The sequence below is a fragment of the Leuresthes tenuis genome, unplaced genomic scaffold, assembly GCF_036924035.1.
Source record: "Leuresthes tenuis unplaced genomic scaffold, fLeuTen1.0.hap1 SCAF_19, whole genome shotgun sequence".
Classification (NCBI taxonomy): domain Eukaryota; kingdom Metazoa; phylum Chordata; class Actinopteri; order Atheriniformes; family Atherinopsidae; genus Leuresthes; species Leuresthes tenuis.
The window spans coordinates 18864528-18891719 of NW_027325373.1; the positions used below are offsets into that span (position 1 = coordinate 18864528).

General features: G+C 41.7%; 1 protein-coding gene across 2 annotated transcripts in view; it reads right to left on the reverse strand.

Moving 5' to 3' along the window:
- Window positions 1-27192, reverse strand: part of ap3b1a (adaptor related protein complex 3 subunit beta 1a) — a 67605-nt gene that overhangs the window by 35615 nt on the left and 4798 nt on the right. Inside the window, exons 1-17 of one of the 2 annotated variants that reach the window (XM_072372488.1) lie at window positions 24627-24847; window positions 23127-23202; window positions 22936-23010; window positions 19861-19956; window positions 19558-19718; window positions 17867-17933; window positions 9335-9517; window positions 7868-8023; window positions 6405-6502; window positions 6241-6295; window positions 6084-6155; window positions 5358-5420; window positions 5150-5282; window positions 4931-5040; window positions 4639-4815; window positions 1338-1524; window positions 509-639 (exon numbers count right to left, since the gene is read on the reverse strand). In XM_072372488.1, coding sequence (XP_072228589.1) covers window positions 509-639; window positions 1338-1524; window positions 4639-4815; window positions 4931-5040; window positions 5150-5282; window positions 5358-5420; window positions 6084-6155; window positions 6241-6295; window positions 6405-6502; window positions 7868-8023; window positions 9335-9517; window positions 17867-17933; window positions 19558-19718; window positions 19861-19956; window positions 22936-23010; window positions 23127-23202; window positions 24627-24790 — 2004 coding nt within the window. In that variant the 5' untranslated portion in view covers window positions 24791-24847. Of the gene's footprint in view, window positions 1-508; window positions 640-1337; window positions 1525-4638; window positions 4816-4930; window positions 5041-5149; window positions 5283-5357; window positions 5421-6083; window positions 6156-6240; window positions 6296-6404; window positions 6503-7867; window positions 8024-9334; window positions 9518-17866; window positions 17934-19557; window positions 19719-19860; window positions 19957-22935; window positions 23011-23126; window positions 23203-24626; window positions 24848-27192 lie in introns of those variants that run through there. The other variant, XM_072372489.1, reaches the window with a different exon arrangement.

Below are 27192 nucleotides of genomic sequence, written 5' to 3' on the forward strand. Positions count from 1 at the left end.
ATGATTACCACCTTTCGTGTGGGAGACCAGGGTTCAAATCCCTGGAAAGGTACTACCTCCAGTAGGGGTCCTTAGGCAAGACCCCCTTATCCTATCTGCCTACCTGTAAGTCGCTTTGGATAAAAGCATCTGCCAAATGCATAAACAAAAACATTTTTAATTAGGACACAAAACACATCAAACCTGTTTTTTCTTGGTAACTAAGGAGAATATAGCGTCTGTAGATTAGTGAGTAAATCTTTTAATTGCATCCATCTTAAACTAAATCTGGCATTTATTTTTTTTTGCTCACTGGTGTGTTTCCTCTGTTTCTAGCCCATGTTGTTTGGTTCAGTTGAACAAAACTAACGAAGACAAGACCTACAATTACACTTTATAGCTCTGCAGCGTACCTTTAACAACAAATACATCTGACTGCGATGGTTTCTGTGGCTTTTTGCAATCAAGTTACCTACTGCGAATGTTCAGCACACACCTCAGTACAGTAACTCTAGATAATATTCTTTACCGGTTCAATGACCTCCACGTTCCTCACAGACTGATCGGGAGCGACAGCTGGCCAGTCTGAGAGCTCCTGGTACCCACTGGCTTTAATGTTGAGACTGTGTGAAAGGGTGCCCAGCTGGAAACGGTCTCGATCTGAAAGGAAAGCAAAGAAAGAAGCAATAACTTGAGCCTTTAAAGAGGAGACCAGAAATTCGGGCTCATTAGAATGAGATCTGGGCATCATCTCCTTCATCTTGCACATTTGTCACATCTCAGTTTTCATCCTTTCTGTCCTCTGTGACCAATAAGATAATCAGTGTCTGTGTCTCAGAAGATGCTCCAAAAACAGTCCTCTGATGACAAAAAAAAGGAGAAAAAAGTCTTCACCTGTGAATATTAAGAATGACAGAGGTGGTTAAGGCTTTCCATAAACATCCAGTAAGTGGAAACCGCCTGTGAATTTTAATGTGGCAGAAGGCAGTTTTCTCCCTTTTGTCAAGGAGGGAGGGAGAAAATGAGAGATTTTTTTTCCCCCACCTCTCAGTGTCTGAAAAAGGTGAGCATTAGCTCAATGATTTACCCATCTCATTAGTCCAAGACAAAGGGGTCTAACCTAACTGCCCTTCAGAAAGACACACAAGAATAATAAAGCCACAGTCTGAGTCCACTGGAAATGGAGCAGCTCCATTTGAAGTAAAGGTCTGTCTAAAATCTATTCAACTATTCTCCTTTGATTTACAGAGCAGACAGAGGGAGGAAATGGAATTAATCTGAAATGTTAAAGCCACTTATAGAATTTAATATGCTTCACAATGAGGATTATAGCTCAGTTTTACAAACGTATGACGTACCTTTGAAGGCAGACTGGAGCAAAGGAGCTGGTTTAGGGGCCAGTAAGATGCGTCGGGCGTATTTGTTGAGGGCGCCGCTTTTCTCACTGGGAACGATCAGCTGTCTTATGAACCGTGTTCGGTCTCTGATGTCGTAGTTCTGGTCGTACTTGCCAAGGTTCAGGATGTACTGGGTCAACAGCTTGGTCTGGAGGAACAGATTGTTGGAATGGAGGTACAGGAAGAGAAATGAACAAATCATTTAACTGAAGGATTTGAATGATGTTCGTGAAACTGACCAAACAACTAAACAGGTGAATACTGAGGGAATTTCTTTTCTTTGTTGCTAGAAAAAGTTAACGCACTTAACAACACTACCTGGAGACAAAAAAATAAATAAATGGAACATATTTTATAAACCTTTTTAACAGGCTAGTGGAAATCTTTCACCACAGAAGATACTTGGCTCCATTACTTCATCCCAAACTTTACGGAGCCCTGAAATGAGGGGAACTGTGTATAAAAAGGTGTTGTAATTTCTACATGGTGGAACTGAAATGGATGAACATTACATTAAAGTCTGGAATGTGCACTTTAATAAGGAACAGAGGTGGAACTCAGAAAACAATATGAAGGGCACTTTATTCATATCTTTGCAGCTATTTCGGTGTCTGTAGCTTTCAGTGAAATAAGCTGCCGTTGCCCTTTTTCGCGCTGATCCTGCTGAAAGGATGACTTCGTAACATACCAGTGGCAGTAACAGGCAGAGTCAGAGGGAACCGAAGCTGCAGCCAAACAGAAATTGTGAAAGTTGAGGTTGAGTGGCTCGAACATTAACATCGACACAGGTGAGGGACTATCTGCTAACTGCAGGGAAGCTAACAGTTCGGTAAATGATCTACACTCTGCTGTGAACATATAAAGTTGATCAAAGCACCTTTTTAGCCAACAGCATGTGTGTGAATGCAGATGCAACAGTGAGGATGAAAAACAGCTTTGGTGACCTGCATATATCATTTATCTGTGTGCTGTCATGCTAACTAGCTATGTGCAGCCATCGTACAGTGGATTTAGTTTCTCAGCTTTAGTTGATCAAAAAATGAACGTTGTTGTTTTAAAAGCCCCAATTTATGGATCATTAAACGTTTAATAATGTGCAGGGCTCCAGATTAACATTCTGCTTTGGTTGCAATGATGCACATATTCTCTTTAAGGTGCAGCGCCACAACATTTAGGCCTGTAGCACCACAATGAGGCATTTTAAAGGTTAAAGGTTAAAATGTTAAGGTCGCCTCTTTTACTCAAAGCTAGATATGAAAATGATTGTAAACAGGAATAAAGGTACCGGTAAATGTTTTTATTTGCATCACAGCACAAACTCAATTTCCTAAATTGAGTTATTTTAAAAGAAAAGTTGAAAAGTGCTGACGTTCACAGCGCTTCATAAAACCAAAATTCACAGATTTTTATCCAAATTTTGCCTAGTCTAAATCCATTTAATTCATATTCTTTCCACCACGACCATTAAAAAATGTCTCGTGTAAATGCCTTGTTTGAGGAGGCTTTACATTTTCTGAGGGAGCTGTAACCATAGCAACACAAAAACATTTTATTTGCGCCTTAATGGACAGAAAAAGGTGCTCCTCACCTCGCTGTTGGAGCACCTTTTCTTTGCTAGATGACTTAATTTCTCAGAATCTTACTTTCCCAGCATTGGGAGTGGTCATCATGTGCAGTCTTTCAGCATCTTAAGCAGTGTTGAACTTTATTATCTGCCTGACACTGAACTACTGCAGGGAGGTAGGGCACTTTGTTGGTCAGACAACTGTAACAACAGACCATGTGTATCTTTGAGAATCTCTGTCAAAACTCAATCAACAAAAACACTGTAACTGCATTCTTTGCGGTAGCTGCAGTTCATTACACTAGATTTATTTCTACCTACCAAGTCATGGAAAGTGGACAAACTCGTCTGAAAGAAAGAAAGAAATTTTGGTCTTTTCATTTGAAGTTGGCTCTGGCTCTGAATCCGATGCCTTTTCCAATGTTCAGCCAAGCATACTGAAATCTTACCAAGGACAGGGAAGATGGATGGTTTAACGATTACCTCTGCCGCTGCTGTAAGGTCTAAGTTGGAGCTTTCAGAGCTGGGATCGGACATATGTGCAACTGGCAGCTCAGCATTTTTCTTTACAACAAAACTATCTGCAGTTTCCTTTCATCTGGAGTTGCTGGAGACTCGCACGTGTTTTCATTTCATCAGTTGCAGCTCTGAGGCAGGCTACAGATCACAGTTAAAAAAGCAAACGCATGAGCCTAGCAGAATCTACTCCATTTCATTGGCTTTTTAAAAAACTTAATTTCATTCTAATTTTCTGTATTTAAGCATTGTTTTGTTTGCTCGCTTTTATTTTCATCATTTTCGTATTTGCCTTCGACCCCCGTTTATATTTCATGTGATTTCATTGCTTTGTGAGACACTTTGTGGCATAAGTTTTGAAAAGTGTACAAATAAATAAAGGTAAGATGCTTGTATTATCCTGAAGTTTTTCTGTGACTGGGAGTTTTCTGTGCTTTGATTCTCTAACAGTGCTTATACAGAACCTGGACCTCCTATACCCTCACTAAGGTTGTGGCAATCTAACAGTCTATAATACTGGATCTTTGCTTAGAGGGGCTGATTTTTGAGGCATGCTTGTAATTTGCCCTGCACCCTGCCATTAGGCTTAGATTAGCTAAAAAGCTCCAAACTTAATGAACAGACATGATACTTATGTTAATCAAGGGTTAGAATGAATATCCAGAATGACATCGTGACTGCCATTACAGCAGCCTGTCTGCACACCTCCTTCCCCACCTTTTATTTTTCCAACAGGATTGTTCCTTGTTCTAACCTGGATATGTTTTTTAAAAACTCTCCTTTCCCAACTCAGGCATAAAGAGCACTTGCACGAACATATATTATTTAGACAGCATTATCACCATTATCTTTACCACACTGTCCGCGTCTCCCCCACTCGCCTCCTCTTTTCTTTCCAACACATTATGAGGAGTAAGAGGTGCAATAATGTGCTCGTTTGAGAGGGCAGCGTCTGGGCTCATAAACCCAGCTCAAAGGCCAATATCTCCCCATCTAATGGAATGGGTCTGGGGATGCCAAGCTGCACTAAGAGACGCACCATTACATTAAAGATGTCTCTTTCACAGCTCTGGGTATTAAGCTCAGAGAAGCAGAAGTGTTTAGTTACTCCAAGACGAAGATGTTTGAAAAAGGACGTCATAATATTTTGCTCATATTAACCTTGCAAAGTAGTTTGTGTACCTGCTTAGAGTTGGTCAGGTAGAGTTTGGCTGCGAGGTTCACGGTCTGGAGCTTGACGATGTCCTCTTCTGCAGTGAAAGTCTTTGCCATTTTCCGGAGCACATCAGGTGCAATCTTTGGCACCCTCTCACAGTACTCTCCCATCAGCCACAAGATGCTGGCCCGCGCCATCGGCACCTGTGATATTAGTTGAAAAGAAACAAAAAAAAGAGGATTTATTGTCCGAATCTTTTTTTACAGCACTCAAAAACGAAAGGCTCAACGGTACGACTCAATGAATGATGACACATACAGTGATGTTGTCGAAGAGCTTGGCCATGTGTTTGATGATCTCGCTGTGCTGCGTGGGCTGAGTCTGAAGGAGCTTCTTGATGACCACCACACTCTCAGCCACAACAGTCTCTGTAGAGACAAAAAAAGCAAGTCCTCACAAAACTGAAGCGTTACGCTTTTCTAAGCACGGAACAGAAGGTGGAACCGAGTTATTCTGGTCTCATTTACAGCATTTTACCGTCTCTGTTGGAAAGCAACAACACCAGACCGTTGAGGCAGGTGTCCGTCACCTCCGAGATATTAGTGGCACATCGGCCAATGGCCTGAATGGTAGCAGCTGCAAATGCCTTGTCCTGACTCTTCACATAAGTCTGAAACAAGAAGAAAATCTCAAAACAAAGTGTGATAACTTTAAACTAATAGTCATTAAGCAACAACAAACAAACCTGAAATTCCCGCAGAATGGTGGAGATGTTGGCCTCGTTGGCCAGATTAGTCAGGATCTCCAACTGTAAAAATCCAGAGGGGTAATCATTTAACACAGTTATGTGATTTAGGCTCAAGTAAGGGTGAAGAAGGCCTGGGCAAATGAGGTTCAGAAATATGCTATTTCAGCCCATGTAAATATGTGGCAGCACAGCTACACAGGAGTGGGTAAAAGCCAGTTTCAAACGTGCAAATACACTTTTGGAAGGCCAATAAGTGCTCGAGTTTCAGCCATCCTTTATCAACCAAAAGCAGAAGACATCCCGCGAAGAGCTTAATTGTTCAAAAACAACAACTTAGTTGTTACCAACTTCACAAAAAAGCACAAAAAAGCTCTCAAAAAGTCCCCATCTGCGCCAGGACATTTCGTTTTGCCATAAATATTTTTACCAAACCAACAAACATGCAGCAGTGCATTAAAGAAAGAAGAGGCGGATAGGAGCGGCTGAAAATATTCTGAAATGGAGAGCAGAGGCTTCAGCTGCTGCGCAAAAACACTGAAGCAGTTTTCTCTTGTTCATTGGGCTCAGATGCTGAGAAAAAACCTTCAAACAGCTGATCAGAAGCCAAATTAACCAACTGCCAATGTGCACGTCTGTCACTTAATGTGACTGCTTGTGCCGTGTTGATAGTGATACATATGTGTCACTAAATATATGGTCAGTGTTGCCAAATATAACAGTTACCTTCAGTGTTTTTATGTGTGTGGCATCTGTGGATCTCACGTAGAAGCTCTTCATGTACGGCTCAAACATCCCCTGTTAGGAGACAACTCGGGTTAAAAGAGAGGCTGCAAAAAACACAAGAGGCCCCTGCTGTTGTGCCGTCGGCGATCAGCCTTACCTTCCTCTGAATGGACATAGTGGCGATGTTCTGCAGCACAATGTATTGCACCTCTCTGGGTAAAAAAATGCAGGAAAGCAACAATCAGACGTGGACATAAACAGATACACTGTAACTGGGGGAAGGAAGGAGCAAGGAAAGGGGAATATGCAGTATTCTTATACCTGTGGCTTCTCAGCAGTCGAACGAGTGACTTGGTGACAATGCTGACTTCATGTTTAGGGGCAAGATGCCAGTAAAGCTGAGCAACAGACATCACAACCTAAAAACATATCAAACACACACGTTTCAAATGAATCAAAACATCTTACTTTCCCCATGATTTTACCCTATTCAAAACTGTAACTTTCAGAAGCTCGACTGCACAAACATCGGTGCGTGAGCCGCCGACGCTGCCGAAATAAAAGGCATTTTTCGGGCTCTACTCATGACTCCCCTGTAAAGGTAATTTTTCAGCGGAGCTTTAAATAGCAGGAGGACGTGTGTCCATCGTTGCAGGCAGAATGAAAGGGTTCAGGCATCTATGAAGATGGAGGATGTCACTGTGCTGTCGCGAGTAAAGACACAGCATGTCACATTTTAATCAACACTTTCATTTGGGAGCATTTTTCCTCCCGCTGCTACACAGCGACGCAGGCCTTGAGACTCCTGGATGATGGAGATCTGCACTCACTGTGATTTCTTTTTTCAGTCTGAGGGGGTGCACTAAGGCTGTTATTCTTGTGTGTATGCTGTATTTAAGTAAGAAAATGCATCCTGTGATGCATTATTACTGGGAGGTGTGCGTCTGTCCACACAGGGCCGTGTTAGCTGATGTGGCCGCGCTCGCACACCTCACTGTTTAAACGGTTTACACCTCAACATGTTAAAAACAGCACATAGACAGGGACTGGTCCAGAAGAAAATGATTTCATGATTCAAATTGCTCTCACTGAAAATGGTAGAATATTGTTTTATTGTACCGAGCCGCTCTCACATACACATCAAGTGTTTTCTGTACATGAACACTGGAGATTTTCTGGAAAATGTGCGGATCATTTGATCCAGGTTTTTCCGTAGATGCCGTTCACACATGCACTTCACAGTGGGAATGTGAATTCTCTCTGAAAATGGCTGATGAGGCTCCCCGATGACGTTTTTTCTGTTTAAATTAATGCGATATATTTGTACAGATCCACAATAGCCAGCAGAAAACGCCAGCATGAACCCAACTAACGACACGACTTGTGGGAAAAGGTACTGAGTTCATGTTTCATAAGATAACAGAATCGCAGAGTCGCACTGAGCCAGAGATGTTTTGCAGTCAGTACCCTGCCACCATCAGTGCTTTACAGTTTTAAGGCACTTCCGCCCTGGTTTGTACTTTGGACAACAGCAGATTACGTCCTTCTTTCATCCAGCTGGCAGAAGTGAATGAGTGTGCAAGAAGAAAAACGAGGAGAGATGACTTTTAACACTTTGAACTTCCCCTCTGAGTGATGCTTCTACATGTAATGAGAACATCCCAGCAGGTTCACCATCTTTCACTTATTGTTTCATCGCACTACGCTTCCCCATACTTTAAGAATGAATTCCCATCGGATCATTCCAGATGTGCACGTCTGTATTTAAGCATCTGCCAACTCACAGCAGTGTTCCTGCTCTGCAGCAGAGGTTTGGTGTTCCTCAGCAGCAGCCTGTGATCTGGATCCATGACGTAGGGCTTTGCCTCCGTCTGGTCTCTTTTCTCCTCAGAGTCAGAGTCATAGAACGTCTTGTCGTTGTTCTCGTCAAACACGGCATCCTGAAACACAAAACGTTACACTATGCACTGAAATGTTTCACACAGTGTACAAATGTCCTCCTGACACAAAGTATTTTTTGTTGGATTGCTGTGAACCGAAAATGCCCATAAAAGAGACCAGGTGGAGTTTGACCTTTAGCTGATGTTGAAGGAAAACCTCAAGAATCACTCGCTCTGTTGAATCATATAGATCTATTATGGATCTCCAAGGCGGAAATACATAAAAAAGCTATTTAAAAATCAAAAAAGCAAAGTCAAACAGTCCAAATTCTTTCTCTTTTCTCATTTGCTTTATAATTTACATATTTCTAGATCTAAAATTCAACGCCAACAGACCTAATATCAGGGAGCATTTTGCTTCTTCTACTGTGGCCCAAAACAAGTGGCAACGCAGCTTTAGCAATCATTAAAGAAGAGCAAATACTGGACTCGTAGAGGACAGCAGGACATAGTGAGCAACGACTGGAACAAAAAGAAGAGATCGTATCAATTTTGTTTGTCTCACAGTTACACATATGACTCAAAGGCAGGATGAATCTATCCGATAAATGTGACTTAAACCAGCTTAATGTGATTCCTTTAATCCAAAGAAAATGATCCTGTATGTGATGATGCAACAGCAATCTGTGGGCATATATTGAAGAAACATTTTGGGGGACTTTCCCGTTATTGTCGGGAAAATAACGATCAGCGGATTAACAGTTGGCTGTTTAGCCGACTTTTGAGCTTTTAGTTTGGACTGTTACTGGCCTTGATTGTTCCCACTTGTGTTGCAAAGTGCTTTACATCACTTGGCAAGAATCTCCACTTGTCAGCAACATCCCACGTGTGCACCCACTTATACACATGACTGGTGTATGAAGCAAAGCTGTGTAGAAAACGCCTGACGGCCAAGTGGCTGAACATGAAGTCTTTTCAGGAGTTGACCTACTTAGACCAAAAATGCCCCTGATGACGCTCACAAAACCAATATTTCTCATCCTCTGATGTTGTCAAAACCCATAAATCAACTTGAAACCATTCCATATACCCTAAAGTTCATCAACATTTTTTTTAATATTTAGTGGTGCATCTAAAAATAATACAAAATAACTTGGATCAACATAAAGATCAATGGATTATCCTTTGAGAGATAAAAAATAAACTCATAAAGCATGATTCTTAGAGTGATGGTGCTGATTCGGACAGTTTGACATTCAGCACATCTAACTGGTTAGCTGGTACCAGCTTTACTGCAACCTGATTAAAACCGAAATTATCTCAAGGTTTAAAAAAAGAAAAGAAAATCTCTTCTGCCACTGAGCGCCTCACCTCCTTCCACGGACTGGTGAACTGCGTCCTGGCGTAGCGCGTCAGCATGGAGATGATGACCACCTGGCCCCACTCCTCCACATCCACCAGCAGGTTACACAGCTTCCTGTAGTTCTTGTGGATCAGGTCAATACGATCTGGGCACACGTCCTCGAAGGCCATCACAACACTGCCGGCCACCAGCTGCAGAGACGATTTCAGGGAGACAAATGAGAAAATCCTCCTTTTTCCTACTTTAATTCACTTCTTTCCACTGCTAACCAATGAGTTGATGGAAGTTGTGAGAATTTGTGGCAATTTTCGAGACAAATTGAGCAAATCCTTCATCTCCAAAACAAGCCGTAGCACACAGACTCTAGAGAAATAAAACACTGGTTAACCGACATGACCCTTGTTACAACTTGTGCTATCGTTGCAATTTCAGTAAACACAATGCAAATTTACAGCTCCGATTACAATAGGCACATTCAGTCCTCAAAGTAGTTAGTAGATAATTGGAAAGAAAATACCTTTGCTGAAAATTGTAACTTTTTTACAGCCCTGTAGGTGAAACAAACCCATCGCTAAGATAATTTCTCTCAGGTGGAAATGGTCCATTGATGAAGCAACAGCTAAGAGAGACAATTACCAACCATGTTTTACTGGTAGAAGGAAAACCCATTTGGCTGCTGCCTGCCCCCCCCCCCCCCACCAACACCACCAAACTGCCTGTTGACTCGCTGACTGACAGAATGAGTGACACAGAAGTGTATCAATATGCAAACAACAAAATCACAGGCAGGCGGAAGTGAGGAAGAAGAGAAAGGGAGGAGAATCTAGACTTCCCAATTAAAGCCTTCTGGCCCCTGGTGGCTCTGTGGGAATCCAGAGCATTTATCCATCAGCTCTGTCATGAGCCTGCATTGATTTTGCGTGTGTGCGTGTGCGTGTGTGTGTGTGTGTGTGTGTGTGTGTGTGTGTGTGTGTGTGTGTGTGTGTGTGAATGAGATGCTGTCGTCTGAAGATTCCCTGAGAACTCTGTAACTTAAAACTGTGATGATGAGGATCATATTTTCTGAAAGGCACTCTAAAACATGTCAAGCAACTGCATTTCATGGTAATACACTTAATTATTCAATATACGCCGAAGCAAGGACCTGCTGGGAGCTCTGAATAGGAGAACTACACGATGAAGCAAACTTAGAAACACTTTATCAGACGACATATCTTACAAATTCATTTACAGACAGGCGGAGTTGTTTTCCATCTGGAAGGTCAATTCCCAGCATCCCGCTCTTCTGAAACTTCCAATAGATTCTCTGTACTTCCTTCATTTATCATTTAAATAACTTTGAAAGAGAAACAGAATCACAGCCATTGGAATTTATATTGTGCAAATGTTCCCTAAATATGTAAATTAGAGATTGCATCACCCATTCAAAGCCATTTCCCTTTTGCCTTCAATCTTTCAAACATCTACTTCGGACATCGCCCACACGTTCAAATCAAACTGTATTATTCTCTTGTGTTTGGGATAATGTGTTTACATGCTTGAAAGACATCAGACTGTGAGGAATGGAAATGTAATTGCAATAACACAATTACATTTTCAGGGCTATTAAGTATAAACTATATCTATTATCACTACTGACAATTCAAGGGAAATCGATGCTCTTGAAAGAACACAACTACAGAAAAATGACTGAGTTTTAGACTTTTATTCCAATCCTGTCCTTCTCATCTCAAACAAATAAAGTGGAGCTTATAATAAAGTTTTATCATGATAAAAAATACAGACAAAGTCAGAAATCTGGACGTCGATAAGAGAATCAGAGCTGAATTTTCAGCTATGAAGTCGGCCAACAAACACCTGGAGAATACTTCGGGGATTAAAGGTTTAATGTCTCACAGTGATTTAGAAAAGCTGCTCCATGCATTTATCTTCAGCAGACTCGATTGCTGTAACAGTGTATTTACTGGTCTGCCTAAAAGATGGATCAGATCGCCGCTGCTCGAGTTCTCACTAAGACCAGAAAAGTGGATCATATCCCTCCATCTGAGGTCTCTACACCGTCTGTCAAAGAGTTGATTTTAAGATGCTGCTGTTGGTCTATAAACCTTTCAATCGTTTGGGACCGTATCAGATTTTTTGGTACATTATGAAGATTCGAGACATGCCAGGTTGTCTGGAAAGGGTTTGCTTTCTGTCCGCAGAGTTAGAACTAAACACGGAGAAACTGTTTTTTTATGGACCGTATATGTGGAACAAACTCGCAGTTAGCTGCAGGTAACTTTAAGACATTCCTGTTTATCGCTGCATTTAATTAATTAGGTGACTCAAAGTGAATTAATCATTTTTACTGCACCCTTCTCTCTCCGTTTTAATGCTTTCATGTCATATGTAGAACAATTTGTATCACCTTGTTGTTAAATTTGCCCTCTGTTGAAGTTTTTGCCATTGACATTCCATTTTCATAGTGATTATAGCAGCAAAACACTCAGTACGGGGGACATTTTATAACACTACTGTCCTTATCGCCTTACAGAAAAGCTTGGGAGAGGAACTGAGTTCCTGACCAAAGTCTGTCCAACGCCACAACCCTTTCAGCTTGTTAGTATTGGGCTTCTTCCAGGTGACCCATTACGAACACCAAAACAACTGGCTGCAGATTTTTATCATATCGAGCAGTGAATCGGACAGCTTTGCAGCTCTGTGCACTGGCTTATTTTTCTGTAGTGTACCAGCGCCTTCGGTTATTTCCGGGTGAAAACCCAGGAGAGGAGCTGTGGAGCATGCGCAGAGCGCCTATACCCGTCGAACTGAGGGTTCACAAACAAGATCACCCCCAAATGCACTACCTGGGCGTGTTAATCCAGCTCTTCTAGCTTCAATTTCATACGACCTCAGTCAGAGATACATCTTAAAAGTCCACAATATAATCTTTATTTATCTTGGCTGTAAATGTGATGAGCATCGAGCGGCACCTACTGGTGGGTTGTTGGAACTCAAGCGGTTTACCAAACGCAAGGAGCAGCAAACTAATGTAGAATCTGCAAAAGCCGCTGAACCCCAAGTGACTTTTCTATCTCGTTGCGTCTGTATTCTTCTGTTGGCGTCATTCTCACCTGGCATTCTCCCAAGGTCTTTCGCATCTCTTAGGCTGTTACAGGCAGCTCCGTTGCTACAAGGCTTTGTGCATTCTTTACCAACTTCCCCCATTAGACACAGCTCCAAGGTAAACTACATGCACCATCAACAAAACTGACACCCCAATCTATGGAGTTCATACCCCACCTATCCCTCCTCCTCCACCTCGACCATATTATCTACCCTGTGTGACAAGCTGGTAATGGAAAAATCACACTAAGCAAATGGTTCTTCTAATAACAATAAATTTCCTATAAAATTATGAAGGGCCCAAAACGTTTCCTTGCATCTATTTTGCTATGAATCCTAATTAAGGTGCCAGAGAGGCAGAGAGTGCTGGGTCATCACGTCAGAGACAACGTTCGCCTTTTTGATTGATGGCCCAGTGTGGGGTCGGCCGATCCTCCCTTCACTCGCTTCTCCCTGCTCTCCTCTTCTTCCCTCTTTTTTCTCTTAAATTAATGGGCATCTCACCTAGCCCCTAATCATAGTAACCACCCCACCCCCTGCTCTTCCTTTCTGTTCTCATTTCAATTTTGCAGAAGGTGCAGGGGGGGGGGGGGGGAGATGGGAGAGATCGATCATTTATCTTGTAATGGCTGGATAATAGATCCATCACGGTAAAACAGCTGCACAAACTCCTATGTTGTCTCTGTCATCAGGCCTTCCCATTTTCTCTTTAAACCATCCTGTCTACAAGCAGCCCTCCATGTGTCACAGCCATTTAACCAAACATCTGCAAAGGTAGGTGTCAGGGGGCCCCACAATGCCACAGACTGAACAATAACCAAATGTTTCCTCCATCCACTAAGACCATAGTGACACCAGCTCTACAGCATTCCCCCACTTCCAGTTAATTGGGATGATTATCAGAGGATATTTTCACACTATTAAAATCATAAAGGAGCCTAAAATTATGCCAAAAAGCCCTTTCTTTTTAAAGAACAAACAACAAAGACTACTACGATACATACAGGAACTGAACCATCATCACCCAAAGTTAGCTTCATGTGTGCTTTTCACGAAACAACAAGCAAGAAGCTACAACTCCATAGTAGAAGCAATTAGGCCTTTTCTTCAGCAGCCATTTTGACTTACAAAAGCAGGAAAAGGACCACAAAGTGCCACTTTCAACTCGTGGCAGAGGAATATCCTGTTTAATGAGCATTAAAGTCGAATAGCAGGCAGGCAAAATGAGTAGGGCTGCATTATATTAGGAAAACATGCAATGTGTGATAAATATCCATTTTTGTGTGTGTGTGTGTGTGTGTGTGTGTGCGTGTGTGTGTGTGTGTGTGTTTCTATAGCTCAAGAGGTAAGGCTGATTTTTTTCCCCTGAAAGCTCTGAATTTTAACTTCATTCATCATCAAAAACAAAAGAATCCATCCTGCCAGTCTCCAATCTATTGATTTGTTGCCAAAACACTGAAGCTCAGACCAATCAGAATCCTACACTATATGGCAGATTTTTGTGATGACAATCAACAAAGGCGGCTCAAAGTCACTGGCAGGTTCAGTGTGGATCCAATCCGACTGGTTGAAGTTCATCTGTGGCTATGAGATGATAACCAGATGTTTTTGGGCTGTTTTATTAAAGGTAGGAAAACCTGCTGAACTCGCATTGCCATTTGTAGCCTCAGAGTTCTGACAGATCCAATCCAGCAACTACCACGATCTCCCGTAAGGACAAAAGCAGTCAGGGATGCCATAACACCGCATCCTGCACACTGCGTTGAAAAACCGCTTCTGATAATCGGGACTATCCGAGACAATGGATGTCAGCCTCACACGGTGGAACCGAGAATGATTGAGGAATTCTTGTTGCCAGAGTCAGAGCCTCCCGGTGAGACGTTCTGGTCAGAAACTGAGCTGTTTAATTAATATTTTGGAATAAAATGTAACAAGTATAGTCAGCTGTTAGTATGCCATTTCTTGTACTTTAGGTAAACAATTTGTCTGCAAGCAATTATGAGGATATTTAAAACACCTGAGCTAATTTTTGTGTATCTCCGTTTTACCAATTAAGAAAGCTGAGTTAACAGGAATATGATGACAGCAACGTTATACAAAGACTGGCAGCTGCATTCATCAGTTGTCAGATGATGTGATGCCTCTCAAGCTTCAAATACAGGACATTTCTATCATTACCCTTCCTCCCACATGACGCGAACACAGCAGTAATGCAGTTCATAAAGGCTCTATTCCATCTCAGTACTTCAGAAAACCAGCAGCTGGTACCTGGACCCTGAAACCGACACATTTATACGATAAGCAGCCATCATTGTTCTGTTCGAAACTCCATTTGCCTCTGTAATATCAAATGTCATGAGAAATTAAAGTTCCAAGCAGATGTGGCATCATCCCACCTCCCACCCGAGAAGAAACAGTTTGACATTTGAGAGAAGAAGTAGATTTAAAAAGAAATGGCTCAGACAGATGTTACTAAATAAATGAATGATTTAACCTGATTTCAGTGCCATCGCCTGCAGATGTATTTTACAAGCTTAGAAAAGTCAAATATGTCCTGACCAACTCTGTTACAGTGAGGTTTTCATAAGCGATTTTCTTAATCTGAACCATGTTCTACGTTTCATAGCTAATTACTAGAGAAAAACAGGTGAAATATATTGAAAAATTCCAAACATTTTCATTTAAGAAGAGAGTACACCACTTTTTTTTAGGACACCTTTGCCATGTTGGTTGAAACACAAAAAAAGAAAGTGATTTACTTGAGTCAATCCCTAAAAAATGAAGGTGTGTGCACACCTGACTGGTTTAGTTTGATTAAAACTAACTCTGTATACAGTAGGGCTGCCACGATAAATCGACTAGTCACGATGATGTCGACTATTAAAATCGTTGACGACTAATTTAATAGTTGATTCGTTGGTTTTTCTTTTGTTTCACACTTTGTTTTTCTCTGAAAGCTGCTGCGGCACCTTCCACTGCTGCGCCTGGCTTTCTGTCCTTGACACACATGCGCAGTAGTGGTAACCGGGGGTCAGCTGTGACGTCACAGGAAGTTAAACCAGACGGGCTCTGGTATCATGGCTACCCGGCAACAGAGCTCAAAACGGAGCATTTTAAGAAAACTAAAGACAAATGTGTGCAATGCAATATCTGTAAAGCAGAATTTGCCTTCCACAGCAGCACAACGACGAAGCACGAGCACCTGAAAAGGAAGCATGTTGTTGTGGCTGATTGTGAAGAGAGACCGTCATCTTGGTAAGCTAACTGGCTAGTTAGCTGCTAAAATTAGCATAAACAGAGAGTTAACTTGCTACTTACTCATATTGGCCGCGTTTCCCAGCTCTTAGAGTTTCTTACCGAATCTGGGAAACACGGCCATTGATAGTGTAAACGTTAACATTAGCAATAATTAATTAGCCTTAGCACACATATTTCATGTGTTTTCTGTAACGTTATAACATAGTGTGTTTGAATAGGAACGCTAATGTTTTCTAACATTATGTTTCAGTGCTAAAAATGTACGTTCATCTTCAATGGACGGCTTTGTTACAAAGCTAGATACATCCACACCTCAGCATGCAAATGTCCCGACTGAGTCCATACTGAACATGTTGGTGTTATATTTGAGTCAGTGAGGCCAAAACCTTTTGTGAATAATTCCTTAGTTTCAGGTGCCTACCTCATGTGATTTAAATGCAGCTATGTTTGATACCAGAGACAAATGAAGGAAAGAAAAACCTAAAAAAAAAACTAAAAAAACTCAAGTATTTATTTTGTGTGTTTGCTACACAGTTAAATAATTGTTTGTTGCAACAAGCTGCATATTTCATCAAAGGGTTAATGAACTATGATATCAATTGTCTTTTTTTTTTTAGTTAGCATATACCTTAAACACTCCAAGCTGAAAGATAATGACGGTTATATAAGAGCAGCTGCATCCGGGTGCGATAAGCTGTATGTTTTATATTCAATATACGTATGATTCCATTAATCGACTAATCGAAAAAAATAATAATAATCGTGATTAGTCGACTATTAAATAATAATCGTTTGGGGCAGCCCTAGTATACAGTGAACTAAAAGCCTATGTTCCACAAAGAGAATTGGTTTGGAAGTTACATCAGCAAAATATTTAGTAGAAAAAATATCTAATCAGCATGTGTGACCTTATCTGGGACTTTATTTACCAGTTAGCGACTTGGCAAACCAGGATGGTAAAGTGAACCAAGACCAAAATTCTGCTTTTGTTTAGATCAGAAAAACCAAACTATTAACCTGAACACATCCTTGGATTCACAATGCATCAACTCCCATCTATTGATCCCAGTTTGGTGACAGTCCACATCTTTTAAACTCCTAATCCAACAGAAGATGAAGCCATTTTACTCAAAGCCTTTAGGATGAGGGATGAAACATCTTTAAGAACCAAGAAAAATAAATCCAGTTGCCCTTATGCGAGCTCTTAGGACTACAAAGACCTGAATAACTGAGACTCTCCACCGACATGTTTTAGAGGAGTAAACCAACCCCTCTATAAAGCCTCATGGACAGCTTTTTACATTACATGTTTAGCCTTAGTGGCACTGAGCCCCTTTGAGAGCATGGGACCACTCCCAGTTTAATCCTTGTAGGACTTCTAAACACAACATGGGAGCATCCTAGCATTGTTAAAAAGCTTGGCTTGATAGCCATTAAGTATGCACTATGTTTAGGTTTTTCACCATTCATCACGGACTGATGCGCTCGTGTGTCTGTGTGATGATGTTGCCCTTTTTCACTGTCCCCTGACTCGCAATGTGGGCTCCAACTGGGAGAAGTCATCTGTCTTCGTTAGCGTCTGGGGCTAAATATGCTATGCATCTGGTACTGGGCTCTCCATCCCCCTTGGCCTAAGCTGCTTTGTTTTGTTTGTATAATGATAGGTATAGTCTATGAATACATAATAACAACAAACCGTGCACGCCTCGCGTGTACAGGCAACACACACACCGCATCTACATATTTGAAATTGGCATTTAAACACCCTTAGTATTCGCTGTGGCCTCCTCAAATGAATATGCCGCCTACTGACTTCTAATGGGCTGTCTGCATTGTTTCTGCGACTGGCCTAAACACAGATTTTCAGAATCTAACTCATTTAAGGTCCATTTTGGGGAAAAATAAAAAAATAAAAAAAAAGAGAGAAGTAGTTGGCCTTTGAGAAAATTAAGCTGACACTAGCATCAGTGCGAAGATTCCTTCCAAATGGACGTTTAACAAGGAGCATCTGAAGATGTGTGGGTTTAAGTGGGTGTTAACAAACCATGGCATTGCCGAATGAGCTGTGTGATAAAGGGCTGGAGGGAGAATTGCTTGACTGGGGCGCCCTCCAGTGGTCTGCTTTCTCCTCCGTGGGAAGCGTGTTCAAAGGCAGGCAGTGCTTACTGTGTACTTACTGTGCTTTTGTCTTTCAATAGTTTCTCGATCACTTCGATCAGCTGCTCCTTCTGCTCTGGATCCAAGCTGAAGACCAACGACAACGAGCACCGAATCAAATTGTCAGTTATTGAATGCTAATTATTCACACAGAGACAAACAAATTAAATCATGTCCAAACCTGTGCGTTCAGAATATTAAACATCTGTGTCTATAGCAAATGAGATCAACGGTCTTCGAGGAGGATTTATTTTCTAATGAGCCCCTCTCTGAATCAGTCGAGGAGTCACTTCTTCCCTTTATAACAAACCATAACAGGTTTTTCTGAGGTACAGCTGTCTCCATTATCACAATTATAAAATCTTAGCTGACAATTAATTGGGAATAACTAGCGGATAGTAAATCATGCAAGTCAAAAAAAGAATAACAGCTGTTTATGGTAAAAGAATCCAGCCTCGTGGATAAGAAAATAAACAAGGCCAGCAGGAAACAAAGGCCCAACAAGATGGAGCTCGTTAACTATATGATTTACTAAGTTAACAGAAAATCGAATAATGGAATCCACTGTGAAAAGGTGAAAATTCTGTCACTAACCAGGTGTTTTCAAGAGGATTCTGACGATGATATAATATAATAATATAATTCTGATCATATGAGTCTCATAGTTGGGCATTTTCACACGTGTACACTGTGATGCATTATGATGTGGATCTGTTATTATCAGAAGGGTACCAAAATGTGCACATGTATGAGTCAGGAACTAAAAAAAATAAACATCAACAACTCTTTGAACAATTCAAACATTATTGCTCAAAACCTCCCAAACATCTGCTGATTAAAGGTTTTCAAATGAAATTAGTTTTTTAATCTTTGTCTGACTGACTGTTGTTAAAACAAGTGACAAAAATGCTAAGAATAAAGTTAGTTTTGTGTCTCAGGAGTTTTGCAACGCCCCTCATATTAAAAAGCTTTACACAGATGAGGCGCACCGCACATTACGTTGGCCTAAAACTGACATTGTACCGGTCTGTAACTAGAACTGTGTCCAGATTTGATGTATTTAAGATTTAAAGTTTATTTCTGAGCCTTTAAAGGAGCTGCATCCCAACTGCTGCCCCTCACACCTGCTCCTGGAAATCTCTCCTGCATTTGATGATGACTTGGATGACAAACCAGAATATTTTTGCTATACTGAAAGGATGCTATTTTTTTACAATAATAAAAGAAGATAGTGGGGGGGGGGGGGGGGGGTAATGGTGTCGTGGCTCATGAGGACTGTGAAAATGTAAGAATGTTTGGATTTATTCAACTAATTTTCCATGCAATCTAATGGTTTTAGATTGGAGAATAAAAAGTCTAGAAAATAAAGCAGTAATTATCTTCCAGGTTTTTAAACTATTAGGTCAATCAGTAAGGGAAGTCTTTTGCTCATACAGTACCATAAACTCCTGTAGAGAACTAGCACCAACATTCAACTGTTCTGTTCATGTTTACTTTTACTACTTTGTTCATTCTTTAAGTGTTTCTTCACTCTCTGAAACAATGTAAGAAACACCCTACTGATAAGAGCAAAATAACCGCAGGGGTAAAAGCCCTTGTATCAACATTACCCAACATTTACTGCATTGGTGTCAGAAATGAGACATTTCAAAGAACCGGTGCAGCCCCAATGTGCAGCGCTTTCATCCGCTGGTGTGTGATGAACGGTTACCTGTAGAGCTTTTGGATGGCATGTGCAGAGGTCTTCCTAACATATGGGGACAGGTCAGCTGCAGCCTCCTTGATGGCCAGCATCATAATGGGGACAATAATGGAGACACGGATGCTGGACAGAACTCTCAGAGCACTGGCCCGGATGAACTGGTTTGGATCCTGCCGCAGAAATCAAGTGTCAGATTTAGAAAATTACATTTTCTCATAACAATGAGTGCAGAATCTGTCGTTTCAATGCATGCAGATATCATGTTACATCTAAACAACAGAGGAAAAAGGATTAATAATTAACTAATGCTACCTTTAGGGCCCGTTGGAAGGTGCTGATTGATAGCAAAGCCAAGTCCTGCTGCTCCTCTGCATACCTCACCAGGTACACATACACCAGCTTCTTGAGCTGCAGGCAACAACCAACAGCAGTACAATGAAACAGCTGGAAAAAGGGAAACTTTATACAGCACCTGTGCCAATAACCCCCAAACAAGTTGTGTTCCGACGCTTTGTGAAAGGACACGCTGGCTGTTTTGTTGTTGCATCCTCTAAAAAGATTAAAGACAATGAACAAAACTACAAGACAGAAGCGGTGTTTGCCTTAAGTTCTTTTATGTTGGGAAATCTGAGTTTATTATTTAAAGGGGTGGGAAGAAATGTCCGTCTTCACTTCACACGCTGCACACTCAGCCCATTGTTGTTTCAAGCAGAGGAGGGCAAACATGCTTTTTTATTTTTCCTTCTTTCAAATCTACCATTGTTTGCCCCCCCCCTCCCATCTTTAGTTTAGTCTTGCACACTTCACAGGAGAGCCTGAGACAATATTTGTCCTCCGTCCTGACAAGTTTAACTGGCGGTCAGGGGTTGCTGCTCCGCTGATTCCCACCTGCTATTCAGAAAAAGATCCGAATAAACGGCTGATTTCTGCCGATGAGGCTGTGGATTTACAGGTAATGAAACGGGGTGGGAAGAGGTTATGAAAAATGATGATTTGCTTGAGGAATTATTAATAACTTCATAAATGTGCTGATTTAAGCTCGAGGTCAGGAGTAAGGTTACCTTTTAGGTACAATCACCGAGAGCTTTAGCCAGTAATCAGCGCCATGCTTTCTAATTCAGCACGTATTGACCCGCAGCAGTGCGCCACAGTTCTCAATCATCGTTTTGGTGATTACTGCTGGAATTAACGGCATTACTCACTATAAAAAGGAGACACAACCCATCTGCCCTCAAGGATCTGGTTTCTATGACCACAAATCACACGGCTTACTTCGTCTTAAAGTGCTCGTGAGGCAATTAAGGGGAGTACAGGAGAAACTTGCCCAACATTAAATGGGATTTTTGTGTTCTTTTTATAACTTCTCTCGAAACTCAAAAATGTGCTCAAACACGTACACAAATTAGGAAAACACACACACACACACACACACACACGTGGAGTAAAGTATGTGGCGTTAAACTCGAGTGGAGAAATGATTAAAGAAAATAAAGAGCGCTGATATCAAATCACGCAACGCTGTCAATAAGCTGCAGGCACTTGTGCTGTTATGCTTGTGCACTAATTAGAGGGGATCAATGGGCCCTCACGGTGACGGGGAGAGAGGGGAGGAGGACGGCAGCGAGGAGGAGGCCATTTTTTGCGAGATACGCTGTCGGAGAGTCAAGAGAGGGAGAGCCGAGGAAAGAGAGGAGAGAAAGGACAGAGCAAGAAGACCTCACACTACCTTAGCAGCTGGTGAGTGTGAGGTAGAAGAGAGAAGATGTGACTGTGGACTGTCTCCTCCCAATTACACGCACCCACCTGCTCCCCAACCCTGCCACGAGCCGCTTCGGCTGCATGCCTCGTACACAGCAGCCCGCTCACATGCTGCCCATCACGCTATCTGATTATTCTGCTGCTGCTAATCAATATTCACAGGTTCTGGGCATGGAGGCCCTTCTCGAGCAGCTGCTTAGAGCTCGGTCATTCGCTGGAATAGGTTGTGCGGGAGTCTGGTGTGGCTCACACTGCTGGATTTAGCCGAGCGATTATGCAGGCACAGAGTTTAAGACGGCGCCTTTATGCAGCTGCACCAATTCGTGATTAGCAGCAAGAAAGTTGCTGCTATTGATTCATGAGGGATGAAGCGAGCTTCAGATATGTCAGCAATGAATCGACTAAAATTACAAACAGAAGAGTTGTGAAGCATTTTAGTTCAGGGGCCCACGTCACTCTGATGTACAGAAACAAGTGAAAAATGTAGAGCTCTGACACAATTTGCCTCCTTTTGCCGGTTGCATGTCTCAGCAGATGGTGTAGTCTTCATTTAAGTGAGTATAAAACATAGAGCTTTACCCTGCTAAATGTAAAGAACAATGTTGTTGGGTTTTGTGAAAGGAGATCCCTAAAATTCACATGCACCTGAACCCTGTGGACTGGCAGCCGTATGCACTGAGATATCTAAGTGACGACTGGACCATCCTCATCACACCAACAGTGAATTCCAGACGCACACAAGAACCATTATGAATCATATAGTGAGAGTCTGGGCTACAGTCTGATTAGTATATTCTAATTAGGCCATTTGAGGGTTTTGTCTTCCTCTGTATTTACTTATTCATTACAATTGTTAACAATCTATTACTATACTTACTTATTCATCGGTGTATCTTTTTATTTATTCATTTATTGCTATAATAATACCCCAGTTCCATATTTTTTTAAAGCCACACTGGCCAAATAATGCTGTCTTACTAGTTTCACCTCCTATAAGAAGGAAGAGACAAACTGAAATCGTATTGATGATTTTAAAATGACAGAGGATCAGTGCCTTTAACAGCAGAGCGTTGACAGGAACCTCTTGAAAAGAAGTTTAAAGAATAATAATAATAATAAAAAGAAGTTGTTGGATCCCTCCGCAGATGTAGCATCAAACACTTTTTTGTGAGTATTACATGCATGAATCAACTTTTGGATCGCGTCACATCCAGGTTTGTCACATATATGACATTTTAGATCCCAATTAGACAGAAGAAAAAAGCTTTTTGGTTTTGTACTTCACGTCACAGAAGTGAGTGCAACTTTGCCCAAATGCAAACATAGAGTTTGAATATTTATAGAGCAGCTGTGCAGGTTCTCACCTCGTGTTCATTTGTGGTCATTATGATCATTCTGCTGGAATCATTTGATTTCCTAAAGTTTAATTTGTATCAAGTCACCACTGAAATAAATGTTCCAAGCACATAAATAGAAATTATGCAGAAAACACTCCTGGATGAAGCACAGCCACATGATCCAGCTACGGATCTGCGGCAGGAAGTTCCCTCTGACGTCATGCTTAAGTAAACCCACGTGCTGTGTCACGCAGTAATGAAATGAATCATAGCTGCGGTAAGACTCTCATACCTCAATGTTCTTACTCGCAACATTCTTCACAACAGCAGGAAACAGCTCGGATGAATTCTTCCCTTTGGCAATGAGCTGAAACACACACACAGAAAGAAATCAAACACTGGCTGAATCTTTATAGCTGAAGCCGTTCAGCCCAGATGTGCATTTGACAATAGAGTGTGTGCGTTTTCCCATGACACACTCACCCCAACAACCCTCTTCATGGCATCCAGTTTCAGCGACTCCTTGTTGCTCTCCAGCATCTCTTTCAGGTCTTCATTCCTGAGGACAGAATTAAATTTCAGTCTTATTCCAGAGCGGGCAGGGCATGAGGTGCAGAGGCCACTCGACTAATCAGTTTCAAAGTTGGAGTTTGACCAAAGGTGCTGTGAAAACTCTGTGTATTCGACACCTGTGTGAGCTCCCCACATGCGACGGTTACACGCTGCACAGTGACGGGGCAGCCAGGCAAACAGCAACAACGCCGTCTTTACCCGTTTCGACGGCTCATCGCAAACGCCATGACAACGCGCATTCCGCAGCTAATGCTAACACACGGCGTTGTTGGGAAGCCACACAGCAGTTTGTTTGTTCCATGCAGAGGTCGAGCTCACAGAAAACAAGTTACACAACAATGCAACCCATGCATGTTTCTTTAAACCAATAAATGGTCAGATTATTGAAATCCGTCAACTATCAGATGCAGCGCCGTGAAAATGGGGCACCACCTTCAGATCTGAGCCCATGAAGTTTACTTCTACTGTGACACAACTATCTCATTTCACACAGATGTTCCCTCGGGATGATTTGATACAACTTAAAAGATCCCTAATTTTCAATCTAACACCAAAACAAGGGCTTAAACGTACTCGATGTAGCTTTGTGACCTCTTTAACTTCTCCAGATCATGCTGAATCTTAATTAATGGCACATTTTAATGTAATAATCTTGACGTGTGTCGCACAGAGCCAAAAGAATAACTCCGTCTGGTATCAGCCAGTCGGACACATGGCATCAGCACAAATCCACCACATACTCATAAGTCAGTATATTTCCATGCAGTTAGGTTAAACAAGCTCAAGCAAACAACAGCGTTTACATGGAATACTCTTCTTGTGCTAATAACCACAGGTAGAGGGACAGATTTATTGACTTTAGTATGTCTGATAGGTGGTGATATAACCCCCCTTCAGCTTGTCCAAACTGGGCTTTTTCTGGTGGACACACTAAAAAAATCTTTTAAAAAAAAAATCAGAGCAAAATTGCCATTATAAATCCGATTTCCTTCTCAGATTTACAGCTAAATCGGAAGTCAAGCAGAAGTCAAGCTGAACTGGGAACTTATGAATGAGAACTAGCCACCAACATTAGTTTTACTTTGAATTTAGTGCTAATTAGCAAATGTTTCAATGCAAACACACTTAAACAAGGAGGTTATGCCTGCTAGACATCGATAAGTCAATTCTTTAATGAGATTTCTCCACTTTTAATCACACTTCTGACTGAACAGCCTGACAAAGCTTCAAAGACAGCTAGCTTTCTATTTTTATCTATTTCAAACATATTTTCCACCGATTTCTTTTGAAAAGCATTCAAAACTTTACACTAAACACTGTAAGAAACCCATAACTGAACCACATGTTTTGTTAAAAAGAAGCACGTGTGTGGATAGGTGTTATGGGGGGGGGGGTGTCTTACTGCAGTACCCAGCTTTTTGCGTCTCCTTTGGCTTATTGTGGGTGTGTGTGAGGGCCTGCTCTTCCTGACTGAGCTCAGGCTTCAGAGTGAGCTGTAAGTTCTCAGCAGACACCAGCACCGTCCTCATGGCTCCCACCGCCTCCGAGCGCAAAGAGGAAAAGCCGCCGTCCATGCCGGCTCTCTTCCACCGCAGTCCTCTCAGCGAGTCCACAGCTACAGCTGACTGGAAATCCACAGACTGAGGGCTGATCGAGGGCTCGGGTAATTGCTTCCTTGAGGCTGTGTGCTCGGTTTTTCTTTCTCCTGGCTTTATTTACAGCTGTCTTCTTGTCTCGTTCATGGCTGTCAACGCCGGGAACTGAGGGAAAACAGCACAGGCTACACTAACTTTGTGTCTGTCACTCACTTCTCCCTTCCTCTTCTGTTGTGCAAAAAAAAGTCACAAGATGCCCCGTCATCTCACCAATGGCAAGTCATCCTTGTGCCTGAGGGTAAGACCTCCTTTCCTTCAGCTGGTCAGCTGTCCTTCAACTGTTCCTCCTCTCTTCTTACACATGCAGACTTTCCAGTGGAAAGCTGGCGACCTCACCTGCCTGCTGGCTCTAAATGTGGCTCCTTCCCTGTAGTCACTTCCCTCTAGGGGAAAAAGGAGGGCCTTAACTACTCTGGTGGGTAAACACTGAGCCACCTTTCAACACCACCACTGTACAATAATCCACTTTAGCCAGACACAACTGAGAGCACATACCCTGCCAAGTTTGGCCGTCAAGGCCAACGGGACAGGCCTACATCAAAGATAACAGAACCAGAATGAATGCCAGGAAATACCCTTGAAGAGTGCAACCGAGGGGAGAAATTTGCCTACTACACCTTCCTCAAGACTACATAACTAACCCAATGCCTCAAAAACTTTGGTCGGCTTCAAAACATGATGTCACCCATGTGGGTATTTTGTAGTAGAATATAGAAAAAGGGAGGATTTCACCAGAACTAACAAAAAAAATGACCATTTATGGAGCAAACCTGTTTCTCATGACAAAGTGCGTCCTCCGTATGGCCGACGGACAGCTCATATTTATGTCTAAGAACAAGAAATTTAGCAGTTATGAACCATTTTCTAACCCACAATGTAGCCTAAGGCAAAGTCACGTCGATATGAATTATTCATCGGCATAAAAGCAGGCCTGGATATAAGATAACAGACAATATAATAAAACAGAGCTGAATCAAATCAAACTATCCTCACATGAAGACTTGGCCTTATGGACAAATGACACTCATTAAAAGGCACACTATCCAGACTATTTTTCAACATCCAGAGTCAACCGATGAATTGCTCCAAACTGCCATTATAAAGGCCTAAAGAAATAAGGCAACATTGATTGCAATCAGTGCTGCTGTTTCTTTAAGTGTCACGACCAGCCCAAAATGCTGCTGTTCCCTTTATACTTTATACTGCTTCCTAATGGTTCCGTTGGCCCCGTGATTTAAATGGTTCTTTCTCTTATTGGTATTTAAGAAATGCAACACCTTTGGTTGCACGTCAAGTTGCTCACTTTATTTATTTCACCAAATTTAGCCAGTTAATTGCGAACTAACAGTCTGTTAAAAGTGTTTGCCCCCTAAACCTAATAACTGGTTGGGCCACCCTTAGCCACAACAAATGCAATTAAGTGTCTGCGATAACTTGCAATGAGTCTTTGACAGCGCTGTGGAGGGATTTTGGCTCACTCATCTTTGCAGAATTGTTGTAAGTCTTCCAGGTCCTGAAGCAGCAAAACAGCCCCAGACCATCACACTCCCACCACCATATTTTACTGTTGTTATGTTCTTTTTTTGAAATGCGGTGGTACTTTTACACCAGAGGTAATGGGACACACGCTCTTGGGGTAATTTTGGTCGGCCGGCCACTCCTGGGAAGGTTCGCCACTGTTCCATGTTTTCACCATTTGTGGATAATGGCTCTGACTGTGTTTCGCTGGAGTCCCAAAGCTTTAGAAATGGCTTTATAACCTTTTCCAGACTGATAGATCTCAATTAGTTTCTTTCTCACTTGTTCCCGAATTTCTTTAGATCTCGGTATGATGTCTAGCTTTTGAGGATCTTTTGGTCCTCTTCACTTTGTCAGGCAGGTCTTATTCAAGTGATTTCTTGATTGAGAACAGCTGTGGCAGTAATCAGGCCTGGATAAATCACAGTTAAGTTTTTTTTGTTTGTTTTTTTTACACAGGGCCATGTAGGTTTGGATTTTTTTCTCCCATAATAATGAATTATTTAAACACTGCATTTTGTGTTTAATTGTGTTGTCTTTGACTGATATTTAAATTTGTTTGATCTGAAACAATTAAGTGTGACAAAAAAAATAATCAGGAAGGAGGCAAACACTTTTTCACACCATTGATTTCCTTTTATTTTTCTGGTTACAATGACAACAAATACCTTATAGAGTCATACCAACTAATCTCTCTCTGTCATGTCTTTCAAGCCAGTGGACGTGTGTGTAGGAGGCATTTCCCTCGTTTGTTTCTTTCCTCGTTATTTTGCCGTTTCGGGTGTTTCTGACTTGCAGTCAGA